The 26961-nt window shown below is 37.9% G+C and overlaps 1 protein-coding gene across 1 annotated transcript in view; it reads right to left on the bottom strand.

Moving 5' to 3' along the window:
* Positions 1–4851: 4851 nt before the first annotated feature.
* pes (pescadillo) overlaps positions 4852–26961 on the bottom strand; it is a 51634-nt gene continuing 29524 nt past the window's right edge. Inside the window, exons 6-15 of the mRNA XM_060843599.1 lie at positions 26079–26168; positions 22886–23002; positions 20979–21059; positions 20800–20889; positions 19262–19392; positions 18487–18612; positions 13845–14029; positions 10353–10489; positions 7850–8017; positions 4852–6209 (exon numbers count right to left, since the gene is read on the bottom strand). Coding sequence (XP_060699582.1) covers positions 6123–6209; positions 7850–8017; positions 10353–10489; positions 13845–14029; positions 18487–18612; positions 19262–19392; positions 20800–20889; positions 20979–21059; positions 22886–23002; positions 26079–26168 — 1212 coding nt within the window. The 3' untranslated portion in view covers positions 4852–6122. The remainder of the gene's footprint in view (positions 6210–7849; positions 8018–10352; positions 10490–13844; positions 14030–18486; positions 18613–19261; positions 19393–20799; positions 20890–20978; positions 21060–22885; positions 23003–26078; positions 26169–26961) is intronic.

Genomic DNA, 26961 nt, shown 5'->3' with positions numbered 1-26961 from the left:
GACTAACAGACCCCCTCTTGCCATTTTCTCTCTTCTTTCCGAAACATCTAAATCTCAGAACCTGCAATAACCATTCCTGTCCCTTTTCTACCCAGGTCTCTGAAATGGCCACAACATCAAAATCTCAAGTATCAACCCATGCTGCGAATTCATCCAACCTTATTCCAGTTGCTCCTGGCTTTGAAGTAGACACACTTTAAACCAACTTGTTGCTTGCTGGTGCCTTTTTGTTATCATGAAATCTTAGTCCTAACTTCATTACTTTCAACCTCCTGTAAACTCAAACTACAATTTCAGTTCCATCCACATGCTGAATTAGTTTAACCCCCACCCCCACCCAATCAGCATTAGCAAGTCCCTCCCACCCCCAACATGTTGGTAATTTCTGGTTCAGGTGAAGACAATCCTGTTTGTCCAGCCCACTTATCCCAGAAAGATCCCCAATTATCCAGGAATCCAAAGCCCTCCCTCCTGTACCATCCCTGTAACTACATCTTCAACTCCTCTCTCTCCCTACTCCTCACCTCGCTAGCATGTGGCACGGGCACCGAAACAAAGACAACAACTCTGTTGCCCGTGTTTTTTGAAGGACAGTATGAGTCTGAAACATATTGCATGAAGCAGATTCAATTGTGGTTTTCAAAAAGAAATTGGATTAAGAACCTCAAGATAAAAATATTCACAGTTCTGGGCAAAGGGAAACATAGTAGGATTGCTCTAGCAAAGGTCCAGTATAGACTCAATGGGCTGAAAGGCCTTCTGTGTTGTAACCATTCTAAATGATTAAGAATGCAAAATCTACATTTGTACTCAATTCAATCTAGCTAAATTTACAATCACTTATGCAGTTTTGGCATATGTACAGGCACAATTTTCCTCCAGTTCTTAACAGGTATAGATAGCCAAATTGTTTAGAGTTTCAGGTGAAGCTGCAATAAAGAGGCATCATATGGTTCTTGTTTTCGCCGTGTAAAACCACTAATGGAATATGCACACACTCATAATACTTGATTTTCTCTCAGCTGTGGAAGTGTCAAGAGGACTGAATTGAAGATTTTTCAGTGGGGTGAACAGCAACAAGTTATTCAACATGCCCCAAGTGTGATGTGTGTAAATTTGTAAACACAAAATATGAAAAAAAACTTGTTAACATTTTCTGTGCTTTCCAGAGATAAATGGACTGTTGAGAGCGAAGTGTTTTTTTTAATGCAAATTGCTAAACAATAAAACAAACACAAGTAGTCATAACCATATTTAAAGAAAACATTGTCAAAATTAATTTACATTACTTTTCAAATGACAAAATTTGCAGCCTGTAATCTTTTTTAAACCCAAGTACCATCCTCTGAATCGGCATGGGCTATGTTAATTCATTAAAGATGCTAAACAAACACAAGTAATAGTCTTATATCAGCAGGTATCACATTTCAAGGCTATTTGTGATGCAATTATGGAGTCTGGGATATGTTAAGTTTTAGCAACCATAATTAAAAACATTGGCAGGCAGGCTTCTCCTTACTTATACACAACTGGGAATTGCATTAGTCTGGATGATGGGTGCTATAATTATCTTGGGGATATAGCATTTTAGTTGTAATGAGGATTGGGTATAAATAGATTAAGGCTGCTGCACAACTATATTGGATAAAATAAGTGATTAAGAGTTCCACAGATGCAACATTATATATTCATTCTTTCATAAAGAAAAAAAAGCAACTTATTTACAAAATCATTAGTTATTGCATCACCACAAATTTAACGTACATAAACAGAATGCAGTTGTATTTCTTACATGTATTACTAAATTGCCAGGAGTGTCTTAAAGCTAATGAACAAAACTAAATTTATGCAAATTAAAGATATCAAAGAAACAAATTTCTTGCTGAAATCTGACAATAATCCCTTCATTTTATTAAGTAAAATACCAAAATTACAGAATAGCAACAGATTGTTAATTTCAAACAGACATTTTCATTGTGATTATTAGGTTTCTTTCAATAATTAGATTGACACGTCAAATGTTACTTAACAAGGATGTATTTAATAGAAAAGACCACTGCTTAAATCAGTAAATCCAATTAATTAATGTATTTAATAGAAAAGACCACTGTTTCAATCAGTAAATACAATTAATTAACCACTAGCCTCATCTGGCTGATTGAGAAGCCAAATGTGGCTAATTGGCTTTTTAATTAGCAAATAAAATGAAATAATAGGCCATCATTGGGCATGTGATCTCAATACTAAGCTACACAAGTGTATACATGTTTAATACTAACATGAGAAAGTGGTTAATCTTCACTAATGTTAAGTAGCAAAATGACAATTTGTGTGTGTCTTTGATCATTGTGTGCCTGATGTTGGTTTTTGCTCATTACTTATTCTTCTAAAACTAAAGCATAAAAAAGGGTGAAAGGAACTTTAAAAAAAATCCCTTCAGGTTGTTTAAGACTTGAAAGCCTTTTAAGGTTCTTAACACATATTCATCATACAGAAATCAAAATTCATGAGAGATGCAACATTGCAGAAAACCAGATGCCAAACAATAGACAGAAGCTAACGTAATGGGATAGGTCAAGGTTTAGGACAAGGTTAGATGTATGACCATCTAAACTTGTAGAAGCCATTTGACTATATCAGACTGGACTACTTATTTTTGCATCAACAACAATGACTTTGCAGCTCTTACTCATCTAGAATAGATTCCTCCACCTGAGACATCCATTTCAGGCTTGGAAATGGTATTCTTGGTAACATGTTTTGGTTCCCATGGTACTACAGTAGTTTAGTGCATAAACAAGTCATAAAAAATAAAACAACCTGAAAATACCTGACCAAGCATAAATTCAAAAGATGCTCTGCATTTAATGTTGTAAAAGAGTCCAAATTATCTGGGAATTGAAAACTGTAGTAAGTATTTGTATATTCTGTTAAGTTATTGAGCTAAAAGTAAACAAAAACACTCAATTGAAATATTTTAATTATTCAAGGTTAGTATATTTGAAACGTCACTAAATAATTCAGAACATCAGTTAATGCCACTTATTGTTGATTGATTTAAATCCTACCTAACAGCATGAAATAGCAACACTAAAAATAACTCTTAAAACCTCCATCCTTATAGATATTTATAACAAGTGTGTGTGCTTGGAAAAATGACTCTTGCTTTTTTGTTATTTATACAGAAATTAAATGGCACCAATCTGTACATACAGAAGCAATGACAACTGCTTCATCAGTTACAGAGATTACACTGCATTCTTAGTCAGTATTGGCAAGATGATTATGACTCTAAGGTCAAAAGACTATTGGGGCAACAGTCATTAATTTTGGCTGAATACAAGCAAGCTGTCTTGGAAGATATTTCAAAGCAATTGCTTAATGGAACAGATTGTTCATCAAATGCTTTCCTCTCTATTTTGCACACTACAGAAGGTGACAGTACACTAAAGCATTACTTCCTTCACACACACAGCCAAATACATACAGTAAGGGTTGAACAGAAAGAGGACCTTGACGCTAAATTGTTCATGAGCAGCCTCTTTTGGTTGACAGAACAGAAAGTGAGGAGGAAGTGGTGACTGCAAAAATTAACTAGATGGGTGTATTTGGAAGAAACCAGTCTTCGTGTAATCAGAATTCTTTCCCCTCTTCAACAATGTCTAAAAATGTAGACAGATCTTACTCATTGTAATTTGCAAGACTTAAGTAGTATTAGGAGGCATCAACTGGGATTTTCCATTTCTAAATGGGGGGGGGGAAAGAAGAAACAAATCAAAGCCATGATCTCAATGTGTAAATAAATGTAATCTAAGCAGCTAGAAATATTAAAACTCCGAACAGGAATAGGCCACTCCAGGTGCGAGTTCACCACTTGCAGTAAATTTCTTCTCAGTCTGAAATGGCTTACTCCATATCCCGAGATCACAGTTCCTTGCTTTGGCCACACCATTGTGTCATAGATGTACAGCACAGAAACATACCCTTTGGTCTGACTTGTCCATACCAACCAGAAACCCAAACCTAATCTAGTCCCATTTGCCAGCACTTGACCCATCTCTCTCTAAACCTTTCCTAATCCAGATGTCTTTTAACTGTAGCAGTCTCCAGTCAAGGTATTCATCACCACTGCATTCAGAGTGTTTAGCCTGGTCAGAATTTGATATTTTTTATATAAGAGTATTTTCCAATCCTCTAAACTTCAGTGAAAACCAGGGTTTTCTGACAATGGCATGAAAGGGTGCTCCTTTAAGCAGTAGAGAAACCAAATATCATAAAATTAAAATATTTATATCCGAAGCCAGTTTAAAACCTCTGGCATCAGATGGCTACTTGTACAATTAGACTAATGAGAAACACAACCACATATCAATTGACAGTGCAATTCAAATACAAATCTCAAGTCAATGTTTAATTCTGAAAGCTCATGCTCTACATTAGGTATAAGTATTCTCTTGGAATCATTCAGTTATGTCTAGAATGGGTAAAGGCTTAACTTCCAGTTGGACACAAGGCCACGATGAGAAATAACCAGAGATAGTCACAACACAAACCAATCCAAAATGCTAATCTTCGATCAACTGGAAAAATAGTGGAAGGAATGAAAAACATTCAGAAAAAAACATTAAGGGTAGAGTGATGATGATACAATTGAAAGTGTTACTGCTGACACGAAGTACTTAAAATATAATATACGTTCCATTCTCTGGTGCTATTACCTATTTCAATGAGAACAAAAAAAAACCTCATGTTTGAAAAAAATACTGCATACTGGTCAACATTCTGGAAAGGACTCCTTAAAACTGACCAGCCAACCTTAGTTACACAGTGAAATAAAACAAAGTAGGCAGGTTGCTTTATATACTTTGTTTAATCTTAAATGGTGACAAGTTCATTCATTTGGCTAGCTAGTTCTCAATTAAGTGTCACTAAATGACAAAGTGTTCAAATTAAAATGAGACAACCAGAAATCTTAAAGTGATGATGATAGAAAAAACAAATTTACAATATAAAAAGTGTACACCAACTGTCAGACCACACACTGGGAGGAATTTTGTAATCTGACCTGTGGCAGTGGATAGAATTTAATCAGGTGGAGGGATTGATGGGTGGGCGTCGGGCCACCTACAGCCGGATTAATTCTATGCTGGACAGTCTTCCTGCCACGCTGCCAATTTAGGCTGAACAGGCAATTAATTCCCAGTTAGAGCCTCATCCTGCCAAAGCAGATATTAATTCAGTACCAATTGGGATAACAGCTGCTTATCTTGTAAAGGTTGGGGCGGGTTGAGGAATGCACGGGGCATTTGCCATCCAGGGAGACAACAAGGAAACTCGGGAGGCTGGGGGGGGGGGGGGGGAAGGGGAAGGGAAATGCCTAGTTCAAAGAATTCAATGTCTGAGGGATATATTGGTTGTTGGGAAGGGGAGGTGAAAGCCAATACCAAATTCATGTGTCTCCTCCACATGCAATTGATCATCCAGATCTCTATTCTATTAAAGATCATCGCGGGTGTCATACCAGCAGCAGTCAATGGCACCTCAGTGACACTGCTGATTACACAAGAACAGTCAGGACTTCCATTCCCAGGGGTCTTCACCCTGGAAAAAGACCTGCTTCTGCGCCCCACAAGGTGGTGTATGGAACATAACATTGTGGATGGGAAGACCCACCATTTCCACAAGATTCCATCTGCAGTTGTCAAACTACATCGGATTCCAATTTTGGCTTTCCCCATTCATCAATTCAAGTTTAAACTGCACAGAGGCATTAGATATTTCAGATCAACATTTTCTGCTTACAACACTTTATAATGCCAAAGGGGCATTCCTGGATTTTAAAAATAGAAGTTGATTTAATAGGATGAGAAATTGACAAACATAAGACATGTCCTGTGAGGACAACATTTTAATCTTACACTTTACAAGTACTCTTGTAGAAAAGTCTTAAATTATTTTTTACAGAGTTCTTTCTAAATAGCAACCTTCAAAATCCAGGAGACAATGAAACTGCCTCAGTGAAAGAAGGGTATCTCATAGCCGATGACTATTCACAGAATCTGTATCGACAAACTTATCCGAATTTAGTTTAAAATCTCAAATATGCAATGCTCCTCTGTATTTTACTGTAATTTAACTTTTTTGTGCTTCTTTCTCTCAGCTTTAAGTACATCGTCATGAGCCTTCCTCTTAGCTGCCAACTTGTTTCTCTGTAGAGGGAGGTTAAAAAAAAAGGTTGGATAGAGTAGCAATTGTGTTAAAATACAAGTCTTCAAATTTTAAACAATGGTAGCTAGCAAAAAGAAAACAGGAATTTCACTTCACAATCTAGAAATTAAGCTGATTTCCTGGGTTGCCATTAAACTTCCTGACCAGAACACTACAAATTGCTTTTTTAAATACAAAAACATTGAGCTTGTTCTATACAGATGCTGCCTGACCTGCTCAGTTTTTCCAGGCTTTTCTTATTTCATAAGACAGTCACCAAGAAATCCAACAGGACATTAAGAGTAGAAGAATATGGAAATTGTTATCACAGGAAGTGGTTGAAATGACCAGTATATAAATGTTTAAGGGAAAGCTTGACAAACATACAACGAAAGTGGAATAAATGCTTAAAATGCTAAATTTAGAGGATGAGAGACAAGATTGGAGGGACTGAGTACAGAATAAACATTGTTGCATTGCCTGGTGCTGAATGGCTTCTTTCTGTGTTGTACCTACCAAATATTCCCACATTTATGCCGGTAGGAGACTGGGTATTATCCTACAGAAAGCAAATGTCAGTCTGTTTCTCCCCAGCTATCAGTCAACCTTATAAAAGTCACGTTTTGAAGCGGAGGGACAGGGAAGAAAAGGAATGCGAACTGAACATCGTGAACATGAAAGACTGTTTTATTCCCACTAGTTGGTCCCCTTATAGTTTAAGAATTATAAGAATTTCAATTATTTCCAATAAAAATGTGGGCATATGCTTTTTTCCCTCATAAAAAGACATAAAGCCTTTCTTTTAAGCAAAAGTAAACTTCAGGTAGTGTGTCACAAATGGTTACATGAGGTCCAAACAGCATCTAGTACACATGCAGGATTAAATACTCAACTGAACTTAAAATAGGAAATGAGTTAAAAGTTGCAACTCATCGTCATTGTTGAGAAGATTTGTGGTTTTGATTGGCTTACTCAATAAGGTCAGATTTTTGGTCCCAATTATTTTGTATGCTAAAACCATAGTGTGCTCCAGTCAATGTAAACAAGGAAGACATTCAAGCCTGCAAGCAATGCAAATGAGGAAAACAAGCTATTCAGCCTCGAAAGAAAAAGAGACTTGCAGTGCATTCCCATTTTAGTTCAGTCTTGGTACGGAGCCAGTCAGTTAAACCGATCCTTTAATTTTGGCTTGCACTCACTCGCTCTATTGTAACATCTTCATCTTACACTTTCAAAGATTCAGCTCCTTACTTACAAAATGTTGTACAGCTTTATGAACCTCCCTTCCATAGTACTGAGGTTTTTCTTTGCCTCACCTTATTCCTGGTGCCCCTTTCACTGGGTAATAACAACTAGACAATAGATATACTTAAGGACTGAGCCAACAAAAAAAGATCTTATCATTTAAGGCCACCCCTCGTTAGCCCTCAACACTTTCAATAAATTCAATTACTAATTTTTGGGTAACAATTTTGCTCTCCGCAAGATCTGTGAAGAAATGGGAATGGTGTTTCCAGTCTTAATTAGACCCTTTAAGAAAATCTTAAAGACTTGTATATTGCCATATCTTAGTTAGTACTCAAGTACTTAAGACCATACAACATTTCACATTGTAGAAATAAGAACTGATGAAAATACAAACCTCACGAACTTTTCTCTTCTTGCCAAACATAATTTTGTTGTACAAATACTTCTCTTTTTTCTTCATCATCATGATAGCTAGGCGCTTCTCTTCAGCTTGTTCTCGTTGAGATGCTTCTGTTTTGTTTTCCAGCTTGACTGCTCCTGCAGTGACTTTCACATTCAGTTGCTGTGGAAAACATCCGTAAAATCAGTGACTCAAGAAATACAACCAAATGGATTAACTTGTGGGTTCACAAGTAGTCAACGAACAGCTAATCACTTCCTGAGTATTCTTATGAAGATGCTGAAACATGCAAGTACACCAATTGTGCAGCTACAGCAAAACAATCTTCCACTTGAGTTGTAGCAGTATATTTTCTCAAAGCACTTGGGTGTATTTGACTGCCTGTTTATGACAAAGATGCATGTTAGAAGTCAATGCTCAACTTGCTACTCCTAGGCATTTTATACTTTTGGGAAAAAAAACTCAACTTGCAGGAGATACCAAAATGTCTAATTATATAGTTGAAAATTCTCTGCAAAATCTTAAAGAACACGACTGTTTCAAAACAGTAAGAAATTCCTTCCTAACATTATTTAGGTTCTGCTGTATGACTGCTGTTCTATATTCTATGTTGTGGTCCAGTTAAGCCACTGTTTAAGAAGGGTAGTAAGGACAAGACAGGGAACTATAGATTAGTGAGCCTGAGGTCGTGGTGGGCAAGTTGTTGGAGGGAATACTGAGGTTCAGGATGTACATGTATTTGGAAAGGCAAGGACTGATTAGGGATAGTCAACATGACTTTGTGCATGGGAAATCATATCTCACACAAACTTGATGGAGTTTTTTGAGGAAGTAACAAAGAAGATTGATGAGGGCAGAGCAGTGGATGTGATCTATATGGACTTCAGTAAGGCGTTCGACAAGGTTCCCCACAGGAGACTGGTTAGCAAGGTTAGATCTCATGGAATACAGGGAGAACTAGCCATTTGGATGTAGAACTGGCTCAAAGGTAGAAGACAGAGGGTGGTGGTGGAGGATTGTTTCTCAGACTGGAGGCCTGTGACCAGTGAAGTGCCACAAGGATCAGTGCTGGGTCCTCTACTTTTTGTCATTTACATAAATGATTTGGATGAGAGCCTAAGAGGTCCAGTTAGTAAGTTTGCAGATGACACCAAAATTGGAGGTGTAGAGGACAGTGAAAAGGGTTACCTCAGATTAGAACAGGATCTGGACCAGATAGGCCAATGGCAGATTAATTCAGATACATGTGAGGTGCTGCATTTTGGGAAAGCAAATCTTAGCAGGACTTATACACTTAATGGTAAGGTCCTAGGGAGTGTTGCTGAACAAAGAGACCTTGGAGTGCAGGTTCATAGCTCCTTGAAAGTGGAGTCACAGGTAGATAGGATAGTGAAGAAGGTGCTTGGCATGCTTTCCTTTATTGGTCAGAGTATTGAGTACAGGAGGTCATGTTGCAGCTGTACAGGACATTGGTTAGGCCACTGTTGGAATATTGTGTGCAATTTTGGTCTCCTTACTATCGGAAAAATGTTGTGAAACTTGAAAGGGTTCAGAAAAGATCTATAAGGATGTTGTCAGGGTTGGAGGATTTGAGCTATGGGGAACAGGCTGAACAGGCTGGGGCTGTTTTCACTGGAGCGTCAGAGGCTGACGGGTGACCTTATAGAGGTTTACAAATTTATGAGGAGCATGGATAGGGTAAATAGGCAAAGTCTTTTCCCTGGGGTCAGGGAGTGCAGAACGAGAGGGCATAGATTTAGGTTGAGAGGGGAAAGATATAAAAGAGACCTATGGGGCAACATTTCCACACAGAGGGTGGTACATGTATGGAATGAGCTGCCAGAGGAAGTGGTGCAGGCTGGTACAATTGCAACAGTTAAGAGGCATTTGGATGGGTATATGAATAGGAAGGGTTTGGAGGGATATGGGCTGAGTGCTGGCAGGTTGGACTAGATTGGGTTGGGATTTCTGGTCAGTATGGACGGGTTGGATCAAAGGGTCTGTTTCCATGCTGTATATCTCTATGACTCTAAAGAATATTCACTGAAGGTTCAAGTAATGTGTATACCTCTCATCTGGTCCAGACAGATATGGCAAAAACATTTGTGACAATCAAGTAACTGAAACCGCTCATAAGCGGATGTAGGTTTGGAGGAAGAAAGCTTAACTCATCTAGCACCACTTGGGAGTGGTACGCCTTTCCTGATTTTGCAGGAGCACCATTGGTCAATGTGTGCATGGACTGTAGGGTGATATGAACCTTGGAATACTTATGCACTGTAACAGTTGACACCTGAAGATAGGACTATGTGAACTAAACAGGCTCCCCCCCCCCCACCATGTATTACATGGCAAATCGATGTCCCTAATTTGCCATGGTTGAAATCATGAGTTCCACAGGCTGGAGTTTAATTATCAAAATGTAAGTATTATGCCATAACAAAAGACTGAATCTTACACGTATTTAAAGCAAAAAGCTCCTCCTATTGGAACTCACTTTGTTTTTCACCTTCTCAGCCTCCATTTTCTTCAGCATTTCTTCATCTTGCTTTTCAGTTTCATCCATATCCTCATCTTCTTCATCCTCAGACTCATCATCCTGTTCATCCTCTTCGGATTCATTTTGGCTTTCATCTATGATAAAAACCATGATACGTACAAGTTGTATGATAACAGTGACCACTCAAAACAAATTGCATAAAAAGTGACTTGGTGAAACCGGATTCCCCTATCAATGCTCACAAAGGGGAGGAAGCTTAAGTCAGCTTTTCAAAAAACATGGCTGACATTTGTCTTTTAAGGGGGTCATAGGTATCAGTAGCACTAACAAGTTTCATAATCATCTTGGGTAAAGTTAAACATTGTTAAAAATAGTTCTGTGCCTTTTTGATTTCAAATGTTGTTATTTGCACTTGGAGTAATTTTAATTGTATTTTTAAATAATGTCTCACTTTTCTCCTCCAGCTGCAAATTTTCCCTCAAAATTTCAATTACTGAATTACCACCCTTTATATTTTACTTTCATTAACTTCAATTACTCCATTCTTAATTAGACAAAGCATGATATTGACAGATGCTGTTAATTTTCAATCCAAGATGGATAATTTTTTTGTAAAGCAAAATGTATCAAGGGAACATGGACCAAAGGCAGATATATGGAGTTAGGCCCACATCAACCATTATCTCATTGAATGGTGGAACATTGAAGAACTGAAGGCCCATTCCTGTTCTTATGGTCAGATGTTTTTAATCAGGTGGAATTTAACATTGAGGTCAGAAAGTGCAAGGTAGGCATTAACAACTTGCATTTGTATGTAATAGAATATCGCAAAGTGCTCTATAGGACTGTTCTAAAAGAAAATATGACACCAAACAACATAAGGAGATATTAGATCAGATGGGCAAAAGCTTAGTTTTATGGAGCATTTTACAGGAAGAAAGTGAGATAGAGAGGCAGAGGGGAGCAGGGACGTAGGGAATTCCATAGCTTGAAGCCTTTGAAAGAGTGACGAGCAATGGTGCAGCAAGTGAAGTCTGAAATACTGAAGTGCCCAGAATAAAAAGAATACAGATACCCTGGGGCATTATGGGGATGAAAGGAATTAGGTTTCCCAACTATAAACATCACGATCAGAACTTAACTAGGCCAGATATACAATACTACAGCTAATGCAGGTGAGAGGCTTGGAGTTACACAGTTAACTAGTACCTATCTACCATCCACAAACACAAGTCAGCAGTGTGATTGAATGTTTTGTCCATAAGACAAAACACCAGAAGTTGGCTATTTGGCCCACTGAATGTGCTCTAAATTCAGTGAGATCATGGCTGATCTGATAATCCTCAAGTATATTTTTCTGCCTTTTCTCCTTGATTGCCTAATTTTTAAAAAATCTAATCAAAGCAGTGAAAGTAATCATGTCCTAGCCCCTACAGCCTATAGTAAAAAATTCCACAGACTGACAACTCAAATAATTTGTTAGATATGACTTAAATGGGTGCACCCTCTTATACTACAATTATACTCTCTGGTCCTAAATTCTGCCGCAAGGGGAAACAACCTCTCTACAACTACCCTGTCTAGCCTGTAAGAATCAAATGTGTTTCAATAAGGTCACATCTCATTTTCCTAAATTCTAATACAGGCCCAACCTATTCAACTTCTCCTCACAAGAAATTCCACACCTCCGTCATGCACAGGATCAATCTGGTGAATGTTCTCTGGACTACCTCCAATTTGGTGGCACGGTGGCTCAGTGGTTAGCACTGCAGCCTCATAGTGCTAGCGACCTGGTTTGATTCCCGCCTCGGGTGAGACTGTGTGGAGTTTGCACATTCTTCAATGTCTGCTTGGGTTTTCTCTGGTTGCTCTGTTTTCCTCCCACCAAATCCAAAGATATGCAGGTCAGGTGAATTGGCCATGCTAACTTGTCAATAGTGTTTAGGTATATTGGTAAATATAAAGGTTGGGGAATGGGTCTAGGTGGGTTACTCTTTGGAGGGTCGGTGAGGACTTGTTGGGCTGAAGGGCATGTTTCCATACTGTAGGCAATTAATCTAATCAATGCCAGCATATCTTTCCTTAGTTAGGACTTCACAGTATTCTAGATGTTGTCTCAACAAGCATAGTTTTAGCAGGACACAGGTACTGTGTTTCCTTTGAAATCAAGGCAAATGTCATTTGCCCTCCCTACTGCATGAACTTCTTTTTTCATAATGCATACTGTCATCCTAATCACTTGTCCTTTCACCTATTTTTGTGTAATTTGCAAACTTGGCGGTAATACATTCACTTTGCTCAACCAAGACATTAATCAATTGTAAATAACTGTGGCCCCAGCACTGATTAACTGGTTGCCATTGTGAAAATGTTTGTCTTATTCCAAATCTATTAGTTGGCCAATCCTCTACCCATGGTAATGCACCACAGTCAACAATAGCTTAAGTAGCCCTATATGCAGTACCTTATCAAATTCTTTGAAAATTAAAGTATATTACATCTACTGCGTCCCCTTTATTTATACTGCTTGTTACAACACTCAAAACATATGGTTTTCTTTATCGTGGATTGTAATATGACTGACACTCCAATGCCTTCATCATTCACTTCCTTCACCCACCAATGCACAATGGCAGATAGCATATCATCTAATGGATGCAACGCAGCAATAGATCAGGCTCCTCCAATAGCACCTTCCAAACACACAACTTCCAACACCAACACACAGCAGATGCATGGGACCATCATTACCTGCATGTTCCTCTCTAAACCAATCACCATCCTGATTTAGAACTATATTGCTGTTTGTTCACTGTTGTTGGGTTAAAATCCTAGAACTGCCTTCCTAACAGTACTGTGCTCAGCCCCATACCTCAAACACTGCAGCGGTTCAAACAGTCAGCTCCCCACTTTAGGGAATTATGGTGGGACCAGCCCAGCCTATGATGGCCATATTCCCAGAATTAATAAAAGCAAATGACAAACCAATGGATGTGAATAGGTCAGGAATCTTTGCAAGGACAGAAGAACCAACTTTTTTTTTGTTGAGGTAGTGTTGGAATGATGTTAATAGTACTTTCGAAAGAGAGAGAATGGCACTGTATTGAGAAGCATGAACCAATATATCACGAAGACTGAGGTACAGGTCAAGTATGCAAAACAACTGGTAAAACTTTTTGAAGGTATTTACATCAATTCATGCCCATTATGAAAGAGTTGCATAAAGTCATTTAAAATGAGCAAGCATTATTGACAAGACTACTTTCAGTTTTGCAAGTCAATCAATTTAGACCATTTTTTCCCAACTTATGAAGTTTTATATTTTTGTAAATCATAAATCTATTAAACAGAAATTGATGTCTAAAAATTTTGTACCTCAACTCCTGATCCCCTGAAGCATGCAAATCAGGATACATTAGAGTAGTGCTCAGGGAGAATGTGCGCATTTGGAAATAAACTAAATACAAATTAACAAATCAGCCAGCTTACATGTGCTCTCGCCTCTCTGAATGGCCAAGAGTTTGAGTTTCTCTGGTGGAATATAGTCTCCTTCTTTCTCCTCCACAAATGGGGACAGGTGAGGTGGTAAGATTACTCCCAGAAAATAAGCTTCTACAGGAAGAAGTGTTTTAGCATTAACACTATCATAGACCCACTGAGGCTGGATATAATACCTGCAAGTTAAAAACAGAGAAGAAAATAATTGGAGCAATTTAGCCAGTTATAGTAAAAATGAAAGTAGGTACATTAAACAGAGAATTCACTTTGAATGGAGAAAAAAAGAAGAGTATCTCATCCCTTTCAATGGTACAACATCAGATTCAAATTCCAAGCCAGTGGAAAAAAAGGAAGGAGAAAAAAAAAAGTAGATTTCTTACAAAACCATAGCATTCCATTGTTCTAGCTCCACTGCTGGCTGCTATACCATGACTATCCATTTCAAGGAAGGAGATGCAGAGCAGATATGGAGATTTAATAAATTGCGTGACTCATCTTAAAAAGTTGGTGATTAACCTTTCACAATATGCTTTTTTGCCTTCTACTCCTTCATGGAGGAGAATGTTGTTGGTTAGCCCAGCCTTTATTGCTCATCCCAGAGAACAGTTAAGAGTCAACCACATTGCTGTTGGCCTGGAGTCACATGTAAGACCATAAGACAAAGGAGTGGAAATAAGGCTATTCGATCCCACTCTGCCATTGAATCATGGCTGATGAGCATTTCAATGCCACCTACCCGCACTCTCCCAGTATCCCTTAATTCTTTGTGAGATTAAGAATTTATCAATCTCTGCCTGAAAGACATTTAACGTCCTGGCCTCCACTGCACTCTGCAGCAATGAATTCCACAGGCTCACCACTCTCTGGCTGAAGAAATGCCTTCTCAGTTCCTTTTTAAATTGATCCCCTCTAATTCTAAGGCTGTGCCCATGGGTCCAAGTATCCCTGCCTGACGGAAACAAATTCCTAGCGTCCACCCTTTCTAAGCAACTCATTATCTTGTAAGTTTCTATTAGATCTTCTTCTAAACTCTAATGAATACAATCCCAGGATCCTCTGCCGTTCACTGAATGTTAGGCCTACCATTCCAGGGATCATCTGTGTGAATCTCTACTGGACAGGCTCCAGTGCCAGTTTGTCCTTCTTGAGGTGTGGGGCCCAAAACTGGATACAGTATTCTAAATGGGGCCTAACTCTCAGAAGCACGTTGCTGCTTTTACATTCCAACTGTCTTCAGATAAGTGACAACATTACATTTGTTTTCTTAACCACGGACTCAACCTGCAAATCAACCTTTAGAGAATCCTGGACTAGCACTCCCAGATCCCTTTGTACTTTGGCTTTAGGAATTTTCTCACCGCTTAGAAAATAGTCCGTTTCTGGATTTTTTTTCCGACGTGCAAAACCTCGCGTTTGCTCACATTGAATTTCATCAGCCATTTCTTGGACCACTCTCCTAAAATGTCTAAATCTTTCTGCAGCCTCCCCACCTCCTCAGCACTACCTGCCTGTCCGCCTAACTTCGTATCATCGGCAAACTTTGCCAGAATGTCCCCAGTCCCTTTATTATTAATATATAAAGTGAACTACTGCGGTCCCAACACTGAACCTTGCAGGACACCAACTGTCACCAGCTGCCATTCCGAAAAAGAACCTTTTATCCCAAATCTCTGCCTTGTAGGCCAGACCGGGTAAGGATGGCAGTTTCCTTCCCTAAAGGACATTAATGATATAGATGGGTTTTTCCAATAATCAACAGTGGATTCACAATTATCATTAGACTTAGTTCCAGATTTTTACTGAATTAAAATTCCACCATCTGTTGTGGTGGGATTGGAACCCAAATTCCTAGAATGTTACTTGAATTAGTGGATTAACAGTCCAGTGATAATACCAGAGGCTATTACCTCTCCCATGGCTTTGTTAGGCAAGGGGATCACTCTCTCATATCATAAGGAAGAATTTAGGCTTTTTACAAAATGTAAAAAAAAATTGGCATTCATTGGATTATAGATTTAATTGACCTGGAAGCCCAAGGAAAATAACATGCAGAATGCTCAGAAAAGCAAAATAAATGCTTTTAATTTAAATATATCCAGAAGATTTAAATATCAGTTTAAAAAATAGACAGAATTCAAAGACATGCAATAACTATTTTTGAAACAAACTCTCCATCAGTCAGAGTCATAGAGATGTACAGCATGGAAACAGACCCTTCAGTCCAACCCGTCCATGCCGAACAGATATCCCAACCCAATCCAGTCGCATTGCCAGCACCCAGCCATATCCCTCCAAACCCTTCCTATTCATACACCCATCCAAATCCCACTTGAATGTTGCAATTGTACCAGCCTTCACCACATCCTCTGGCAGCTCATTCCATACATGTACCACCCTCTGCGTGAAAAGGTTGCCCCTGAGGTCTCTTCTATATCTTTCCCCTCTCACCCTAAATCTATGCCCTGTAGTTCTGGACTTCCCGACCCCAGGGAAAAGACTTTGCCGATTTATCTTATCCATGCCCCTCAATTTTGTAAACCCCTATAAGGTCACCCCTCAGCCACCGACATTCCAGGGAAAACAGCCCCAGTCTGTTCAGCCGCTCCCTGTAGCTCAGATCCTCCAACCCTGGCAACATCCTTGTAAATCTTTTCATGTTTCACAACATCTTTCCGATAGGAAGGAGACCAGAATTGCACACAATATTCCAACAGTGGCCTGACCAATGTCCTGTACTGCCGCAACATGACCCCCAACCCCTATACTCAATACTCTGACCAAAAAAGAAAGCATACCAAATGTCTTCTTCACTACCCTATCTACCTGCGACTCCACTTTCAAGGAGCTATGAACCTGCACTCCAAGGTCTCTTTGTTCAGGAACACTCCCTAGCACCTCACCATAAAGTGTATAAGTCCTGCTAAGATTTGATTTCCCAAAATGCAGCAACCCGCATTTATCAGAATTACACTCCATCTTCCACTTCTCAGCCCATTGGCCCATCTGGTCCAGATCCTATTGTAATCTGAGGTAACCCTCTTCGCTGTCCACTACATCTCCAATTTTGGTGTCATCTGCAAACTTACTAACTGTACCTCTTAAGCTCCCATCCAAATCATTTGTGTAAATGACAAGAAGTAGCGGGCCCAGCACCGATCCTTGTGGCACTCCACTGGTCACAGGCCTCTAGTCTGAAAAACAACCCTCCATCACCACCCTCTGTCTTCTACCTTTGAGCCAGTTCTACCTCCAAATGGCTAGTTCTCCCTGTATTTCATGAGATCTAACCTTGCTAATCAGTCTCCCATGGGGAACCTTGTTGAATGCCTTAGTGAAGTCCATATAAATCACATCTACTGCTCTGCCCTCATCAATCTTCTTTGTTACTTCTTTAAAAAACTCAATCAAGCTTGTGAGACATGATTTCCCACACACAAAGCCATGTTGACTATCCCTGATCAGTCCTTGCCTTTCCAAATACATGTAGATCCTATCCCTCAGGATTCCCTCCAACAACTTGCCCATCACCGAGGTCAGGCTCACCGGTCTATAGTTCCCTGGCTTGTCTTTACCACCCTTCTTAAACAGTGGCACAACGTTTGCCAATCTCCAGTCTTCTGGCACCTCACCTGTGACTATCAATGATACAAATATCTCAGCAAGAAGTCCAGCAATCACTTCTCTAGCTTCCCAGAGAATTCTCGGGGACACCTGATCAGGTCCTGGGGATTTATCCACCTTTAACTGTTTCAAGACATCCAGCAGTTCCTCCTCTGTAATCTGGACATTTTTCAAGATGTCACCATCTGCTTCCCTACCGTCTATATCATCCATATCCTTTTCCACAGTAAATACTGATGCAAAATATTCATTTAGTATCTCCTCCATTTTCTGTGGCTCCACATAAAGGCCACTTTGCTGATCTTTGAGGGGCCCTATTCTCTCCCTAGTTACCCTTTTGTCCTTAACATATTTGTAAAAACCCTTTGGATTCTCCTTAATTGTATTTGCAAAAGCTATCACATGTCCCCGTTTTGCCCTCCTGATTTCTCTCTTAAGTATACTCCTCCTGCCTTTATACTCTTCTAAGGAATCACTCTATCTATCCTGTCTATACCTGACATAAGCTTCCTTCTTTTTCTTAACCAAACCATGAATTTCTTCAGACATCCAGCATTCCCTATACCTACCAGCCTTCCCTTTTACCCTGACTTCAACGTGAAAAAAGAACCTAAACCAAGATCATTTATTGCATTTCATCCAGAGCAAGGTTAGGTGGGAAAAGGAGTAACTTGCTCTTAACTGGAATGTGTGTCTTGGGCATGCAGCCAATGTCTAAAATATGTGACTGACAAGTGGAAAGCAGAAATGGAATAGATTAACATGGTCTTGCTGTTCAAGAATGCAAGTCTGTGCCATGATCATGAACTATTTTATTTTAGATTTCTAACAGCTACAGTATTTTGTGCTAGGGTTCTTAAAGCAAGAAATAGAAAAAAAATTACCCCAGACCACATGGAGGACACTGAATTAATTGTTTGTTTCCAGATATAATGAAAATAGAAGTCAACACCGATAAGAAAAGCTAACTCATACTTAGGGACCTAGTATTTCAGTTTACATGAAGTCATACCTGTTAATAAACTGCTTATCCAGATTTGGCCTGTCCACAATCTGATGAGTAATGGTATCATCTGTTACAGGATAGGTCGCACCTATACAAAGTGATTTATCCCATGATACCTTGCCTCCAAAACACCTAAAAAAAAGTTTTAAAGTGGTTCAAAAGTTATTTTCTTCCCAAAACTGAGTTCTTCTAAGTCATGAATAAATACGTTTAGAATGAAATGTCAGTCACAGTACCCACTCCAACCTGTTGCTATTGAGTAATTCCCCTGCAAATTATGCATGTGAATACTGAGCAAGAACCAAGGTGGGCTCCATATGTTCTCCTGTATATAATCAAATAGTTTATTGACATTCACAGTGTCTCTGGAATCAAGTGAAATTGGTCAGATTGTGAAAAAGGATAGAAAAGCATTTGATTGCTTTTTTTTTACTATTTCATCAGTCATCAATTATTATGTTGATCAACTTTATCAGACAATTAGCACAACCTCTTAGACTTGAAGATACGAGGTTCAATGTATCAGTTGAAGCACCAAGTAGCTACATTTAGGGGATAAAGAGGAGGTGAAAATGTGCATACATCAGTGAGAACAGAATTGGTTTGGCCTCATGGTCAGTCAACCTCAGTCAATTAGTCAGATAACCAATGGAATTGACAAATGAATAATGGTCATGAGGTACAAACTGTATCCCAGAAGCAACAAGTTGACACCATCAGAAATAACTAAATGGGTTGAAGGATTAAAAATTGTTCACATACTGTAGAACTAGTAACATACCTTATGACAAATGCCAGTGATTCACGTGGAACTTCTCGGTTTAAGAAAAACTTTAACCCCTCAAACAACTTCTTCTGTTTTTCTAGCATTTGTTGTTCTTTTTGCCTCTCTTCAAGCAGTACAGCGTTTTCCTGAATAAATTATAGGAGTTACTCCAGTGTACCATATTATTTTGCCACTGAGAATAACCTCATACTGACAAATGACAAACTGCCTCAATAACCTGGCAAACATTCAGTTTTAATCAGACACATGCACTTATAAAAACCAAAAGAGGTACACAAATCTATTAAGTTTCTGTAGGTAGAAAGTACTGCTTTGTATTTCACTGTTAACATATTTGTTCCATAAACACTAACTTCCAAACTAAGTTCAAAATCTATATTTTACTGTGTTACTAACAAATCAACCTGCCAACTTAATTTGACATTGGCTTAACATTCCTTTCTTTAGTAACAACATATAAATGCCTCAACACGAGCTAACAGAATACTAAGGGAAGATTAAACACATGCTGAAAGCAAATTTTTAAATAGACAATCTGGTTGAGTGCACAAAAACAAACTAAAACCTGAACGCTCATAAGTCTTCAAAGAGAGGCCAATCTCGGTGGTTTTGTAAATCATTCAAAAATGTCACAAGGTCGCAAAGGATATGGCACAATAAAAAATTATTTTTTCAAGTGCTATTTTGGGAGTAACAATGTTTGTTTGTGCAATATTCAGTTATGCTTCTGTGCCTGGGGAAATTAAAGAATTTATTTTTACTAAAATGGACCCCCACTTCTAGAAAAGGTTTGACTTTTTGATGATTCCTTACCCAAGTGGTAATGACTTGTATGCAAGTCTCAAGAATGAACTTTTGTAGATACAAGCCCATAGACTTTGAAAGTCTGAAGTACTAAAAGTTTTCTTTTAATTTACACTTGTAAACTTTCAAGGAAGACAAGTTTAAGTTAGTTCTGTCTTGATCCAATAGTATCACAATCAGCAGTCCACTCCAAGTAAATTTAGGTCCTGTGTAACATATCGTTGAAAAGCTAGAAGGGGAAAAATTCAAATAGAGTAACTCTAAGCTGATTAAATTCTGTGTTCATTGCTCTATGGTGCATTCATATTTTATAGCTAGTATCAGGTTTTTACTTTCAGCATGTAATTGATGCATTTTGGCAATTTAGAGAATCATTACTGGGTGAAGGCCTCCAACTTCAACAACCAAGACCCTATATTTACTATTTTCAATGTCCTCTTGATAATAGTGATAATTAGCTCCATGGATGTAAATAATTGTCTGACTGCAATGGTATAAAACAAAAGGAATCTGTGCTACAACTGTAGAACTGATAGATAGTTCTTATGGTTGTCCAGGAAACAGTTCTGCTTGTACTCAGCTGCCCAATCTTCTATCATGATAATTTAAATGAGGCAGAGAGCAAATCAAACACCAAAATATTTAAAATTTAACTGAGCAAAGGAATTTTCTTTCTCACTGAAAAACACATTGTTCAATAATGGCGAACTATACTGGTTTATACTTACATCTTCTGCAGGGAACTCATCAGGTACCACGTCATCGTCTTCACTTGAGGATATCACACGAGCTAAACTTGCACCCAGCGCAGCCAATTTCTAAATAAATCACAAAATCAACATCAATGCTTTAAATAAAAAAGCAATTTTTTTCTGAAGGTCAGACTTCAACCAGGTGCACTACTTACCTCCATATAACTTTCAGAATCCATTGCATATTTCTCTTCATTGTCTTGCTTCAGGTCACTTTCTTCAGCATTGTTTTCAAGCTGAAAATAAATTTTCAGTTTAGTTAGTTTTGTGAAATAAAATGGAAAAAAATCCTCCAAACCTCTCAATCCATAAATCTGTTGTGAATCACAACAGTAGCTACAATATGGGCTGCAGTACGCAAGAAATACAGGTACAGCAAAACAACCAATAACCACAAAATGAACTTCCTACTTTATGGGATGACTCTAAAACAGAGTGAATACAATCGCACATTAAAATGGCTACACTTACAGGACAATGAATAAAAAATAAGTACCCAATAAGCATGTATGTAGAACATATCCATTTTATAGCAAAGAGAAAAGGTTTGCTAATCATACAAATATTTCATTATATTACACACCTTACAATGTTTTGGACATTTGTTAAATTTAAACTTTAGAACAAAATTAATGTTTTTAATCACTGTTAAGTCCAAAAAGGGCTAGTTTCCCCAACTGTAATAGCAACTTGACATTCTGATGAGCCAGATCAGATTTATTTTACTTCCCATCTTTAACTTATTTAACTTGTCTGGAGCTTAGCAATAACTAAACACATTTTGATAAATTTATTTCTGAATTCACATTTTTACACAGTGAAAATATGTAGTCCATAAATTATAGATGAATGATTTTGCAAATATGGAAGCTACGTATTAAATCCTGTCCAGTATTTTGAATGGTGCACAAATTAGACAGCATTCTTCCCCCAAAAATGTATTTTTAAAAGAAACAAATCTCAATTGTTAAAGACTCACAGTTCTCACTCATGACCTAATCAAATATCAACAATGGCATTTTATGAATTTATGCATTTAAACGGCTCATAATTCAAAAAGTCACAAATGGAAGTGAAAGAAGAATATTCCACACAAGGGATGATATGTGCATATATCCACCAAGGGGGCTGAAAGAAATGCAACATGTTTCAACAGTGTTTGTATGTGCTATCCAACTGCTCAATGCAAAAACAAAGCAAAGCACTTTTGCCATACCAGGTCAAGCAGTGTGCTTCAAGAGCTGGTTTTACAAAGCACCAACTTTGTTTCATGCTCATGTAGTTGGTTATCAAATCAGTGCATAGGTTTGTGACAAAAAAACAAGCATTTTCCACAGGGAGTGTCCCTTACTTTTCAGGCAACACTACTCATTTGTCTACCAGTAACCAACTGAAGGGCAGTGCTGGAAAAGTTTTGCTAGATGATTGCCCACCAGCTTTCTCAGGGTGTGGAATGTACCTAGCAAACATTTTAACCATAATGAACATTCCAAAAAAGTGTTTATGCTTGAAAAAAATGTACAATGTTAGAAAAACAATCACACTGCATTCTCTTGTCACTCTTAAGGAACTATTCCAGCATTGAATACCACAGTACTGTCATTATGAACAAGACTGTAAGTGGATAATCACTGCATGTGCAAAAAGGTAGAACTTTGGCCTTTGTTGATTTAGAAAAATTCTTATCATTTCTAAGTAAACAACTTCTGTTTGATTACTTAACACCTGTTGAAACATTAATTCAGCAGAAACATTACCATTGTGGAATTCAAGTTATTGAAACAATAAAATTACTCTGTACTTTTGATGATGCACAATGATTTAACAAAACAGGCTGTTTAGTCATTAATACTTTCACTGTCCTAAATATGCCTTCCCATCAGACTTGGCCTACAAACCAAACAGAACAGAAAAGATACAGTTGCACAAAAATTGAAGAGGGAAAATATGAACATATAGAATTGAAATCAGATCGTTCAGATATATATTACAAATATGAAGGTGCAAATCACCTCTGGGTCACTTTCAAAGATTAGACTTTTGCCAAACAAATTTAATCTACCTTTGGGGGATAAAGAAGATTGACGCTCTGGTACAGTCTAAAGTTGACAAATCCAAGAAGGGTTGTGAAAAACTCTGTGAATGTTGCCATCACTCTATAGTCCACATCTGTGGGATGCTGGAAAAACACAATTTTAAAATTATGATTAAAGAAGATTTAATTGAATTGTATGACTTAAATCTGGACACACAGAAGCCTTTTAAATGAAAGTATCTGTTTAAAGAAAATCATGCTTTGCTCCACTTGGGAACTACAAAATCTAAATCAAAAGGGGGTTTCATTATGAAGTTAAGCTGTATGTAGTTTGTACAATACATGAAATCAGCAAGACATCCAAAGCAGGAGCGTCAGGATCTACCTGAATAATTTGCTTGGTCAGCAATGAACTGTGGTAGATTAATAGCTAAATATCACAACAGTACTCCAGATTCCAGTCTACCAGTGAACAACACAAGATGAGCAGGTACTGTTATTAAAAAAAAGCAGAAAATTGGTTGGTTACTATTTTACAGATTTGTAATTATAGTAAGCATTTAGTTCTACAGGGCATTAATAACTTGGAACATCTTTATTCCTAACTAACATTATTTTTCAATCTTGCCAAATGACACCAACCTATCTGGCACGGTTTTAACGATTTCAGAACTGTTCATTTTCAAACTTGGCTGCTGCAAACAGTTGCTGCAATTTATGATGGCACACTTTTCAATTTTCTGTGTGTCTTTTTCTTCAATCACAGTAAAATCAGTATAGAGCTGTGGTGTAGACAGCACATTATCAATAGTGCTCCCTCATAATTCAAAACTGTTGGCACGTATAAGGAACATTTCTTTGGTCCACTGAAAGAATGAGATCATGAGTAGTTCAGTCCATCATTCTGTGACCTGGAGATAGAGTCAGCCTGATGGCAGACAAACCTCTATCAAAACGTGGGAATTGTGGTTAAGCATTTAACAAGGAAGTATTACATTCTCATGAACTACCGATTCAGTTAGTTGTAATAGTTTTAAAAGAGCAGTGCAGTCCAATCTCCTAAAAAAGGATACTATGCTTTATGTATTTCTTCCAACATGTACTACTATTTCTACTGTAGTTCCCATCTACCAAACTGAACTCAAGACCCCATCACTGCAAGCTAAGCTGCCAGATTCACACAGCAGTGCCAAAGTTAAGAAATATCACATGATTTTCATATGGGACCATTCAAACAATGAATAAAAGGAATTGCTAAGTTCTTTGTTCATCTACCACCAGGCATAATAGAGGCTTTATTGCTAGAAGCCAGCTGCAGTGCCCATACCAATGTTACAAGGGACTCTTTTCAGTAAATGAAAGCTTTTAAAATATTAAAAAACGCCTACAGCATTGCAGTTGGCTGAACAAATGACAGACAAGAGGTGGCCTGAGCCTAGTAGCTGTCCAACACACCGAGGAATGCAACACAAGAATTACATTTGACAATGGTTTTAGAGAAATATTTCATTTAAATTAAAACCCATTGATGTCCATGCTGTTAAACTACAAAAATCCTATATTACAACAAACAGATTTCAAATATATAAAAACTAATATAATCCATTTTACGAAGGAAAGAAAACATTCTGAACAATTTTATTATTACAATATTTCTTGGTCAAGACCACCTTTAGTCAACTTCACAAAAGTGCTCATACTTCGAAGGGCAACCTGGTATCCCAAACTCCTGACAAAACAACTGAAGGATATTTCTACTACATACAAATGTCAGTCTTAATACAAAGAAAATGTTCAAGATATTGTGTAGCATTTGTATCTAGATGACGAAGGCTTGGATGTACTCCAACTCGGCCCACTGTCAGCATATCTGCAAATTTGTGGGGAGACCAGTTTTCCTCGAATCAAAAGAAATCCATTAGTCAGCACCTTTCCTGCCCTTGTTGGCTGCCATAAGAATAGCCTAGCAGCAGCAGCAGCAATATTAATACATTGCAGTTTGAATGCTTCAGCCTTCACATACAAGCAAAGATACACTCAATGTTTCTGCACATTTGGAGAACAAAAACGTCAAAACATTTATGCTTGTAATAAGTTGGCGTTAAATAAAATAACCAGACCTTTTCCATTCATTCAACTTTACATGGATCGGTCTGTTTGTCCTCATTTTCAAAGCAAACTTGGAGATTACTGTTGATCAGGAGCAATCACTTAAATATGAGGAGCTGCTATAGTGTTTCTCAATCTCAAACAGTCAGTCAGGACATTCACTAATTTAAAACTATATCTGAGGCGTCAAATCACTAAGTAGCTGGGTTTTTTTGTATTAAAATTCAAAAGAAAATAGCTTTGGTTGGAAGAGGTGCAGCGAATGGCCACAATGCCCAGCATTGTCAGTCACACATATTTGGAGGAAAGGGAAGGAGACTGATTAGACATTTCAGATAGCTCGTGGATGATTGATAAGCAAACCAGTCTCCAGTAAAATTCTATGATTGCAACCAAATCTGAACTTCACTTCAACATTAATTGTGAGCAAGCTTTTATTCCTGGCAATCTTGTAACTTTAGCATTAGAATGCCAAACAATTGTTATCTAGTCAGCCTGTGTTTCTGAAGTTGGACTGACTTGTGCTTTAGTATAGCATGTGAAGTAATCCACAATTATGTTTTGAAACCTGAACCTGCCATGATGACAAAACTGACCTGAAGGAGCACTTCCTTCCAAATTCCACATCTAAACATGCAAAGCTTAATTTTCTACAAAACAAGAGCACTGGCTTAATTCTTGTTTAAAATAAACAGGACTTAATCATGAGATGCACTGTTGGTGCAGGCAAACATGCTCCCTTAAAAAAAAATTGAGCTGGGATGAAACGTCACATTTCGAGGTGGTACGAATGCTAACAAAGATATTTCTCCAGCTCTTTGCCACTATGTAACTACCCCAATTCTTTTCCCTCAAAACAGTTTTCTGGGGCTATTGGAAAGTTATTGCAATATTATGAAATTTACAAAAGGTCAATTCAATGGCTAATAGTGAAATGCTGACAAATATTTGCAAATAATCATTCTCAAGACAGCCAGCCAACAATAACACAAGCTACCTGAAACAATACACACTATATTTTAGCATATTCACTCACTATTGTTTTAAAGGGTCATTACACACTACTGAACAGCAAAAACGCAATCTGCCAGACCGCAGTCTAAATACTTACATCATGTGCAAACGTATAGGGCACAATCCAAGTTATCAGTTGACCAAGAATTTCAGCCTGATAATAAATTCCTTTGATAGATAAGAATACCTAGTAAAAAAATTATAATCCATTAATTTAAACCAAAAGGATAAAAAAAGGTTGTCTTAGTAAACAAAAAAAGAGCAGTGTAAATGATTTATAACAGCTTTTTAAAATGTATTATGCAATAAATGTTTGTTATGCAATTAAATTTGGACAATTATTTCTTAAAAGTATAATAAACTATACCACCAACATATAATTTTAATTTGCAAAAAACATATGAAGTATCGATTCATTGGACTCGGAAAAACACAGCACAACTTCTATTAGTAAATCATTTCCATGGTGTTTCAGTGCACATAACATTTCAGTGCTTATAGAGTCAAACAGCATAGAAACAGACCTTTTGGCCCAACTAGTCCACGCTAACTGTATTCCCAAACTAAACTAGTCCCACCTAGTTTGGGCCATATCCCTCTAAACACTTTCTATTCATGGAGTTATCAAATGTCTTCGAAACATTGTAACCGTACCAGCATCCACCACTTCCTCTGGCAGGTCATTCTACAGACAAACCACACTCTTAAAAAAGTTGCCCCTCATGTACTTTTAAAAATACCTTAAAAACATACCCCTAGTTTTGAATTCCCTCACCTTAAGGAAATGACCCTTATCTACGTCCCTCATGATTTTATAAACTTCTACAAGGTCACCCCTTCAACTTCCTATGCTCCAGTAAAAATAGACCTAGCCTATAAAACTTTATTTTCTATAACTTGCATATAACAATCCTCAGATTCTATTACGTTTCTTTAATCTTCCAATTTCAGGAGACTGCTAGCTAACTAATTGGCTGCCA

Source organism: Hemiscyllium ocellatum, chromosome 24 (assembly GCF_020745735.1).
Source record: "Hemiscyllium ocellatum isolate sHemOce1 chromosome 24, sHemOce1.pat.X.cur, whole genome shotgun sequence".
Lineage (NCBI taxonomy): Eukaryota > Metazoa > Chordata > Chondrichthyes > Orectolobiformes > Hemiscylliidae > Hemiscyllium > Hemiscyllium ocellatum.
Note: the sequence above shows the minus strand (reverse complement) of the source record. Positions and strands in the feature narration are given on the sequence as shown.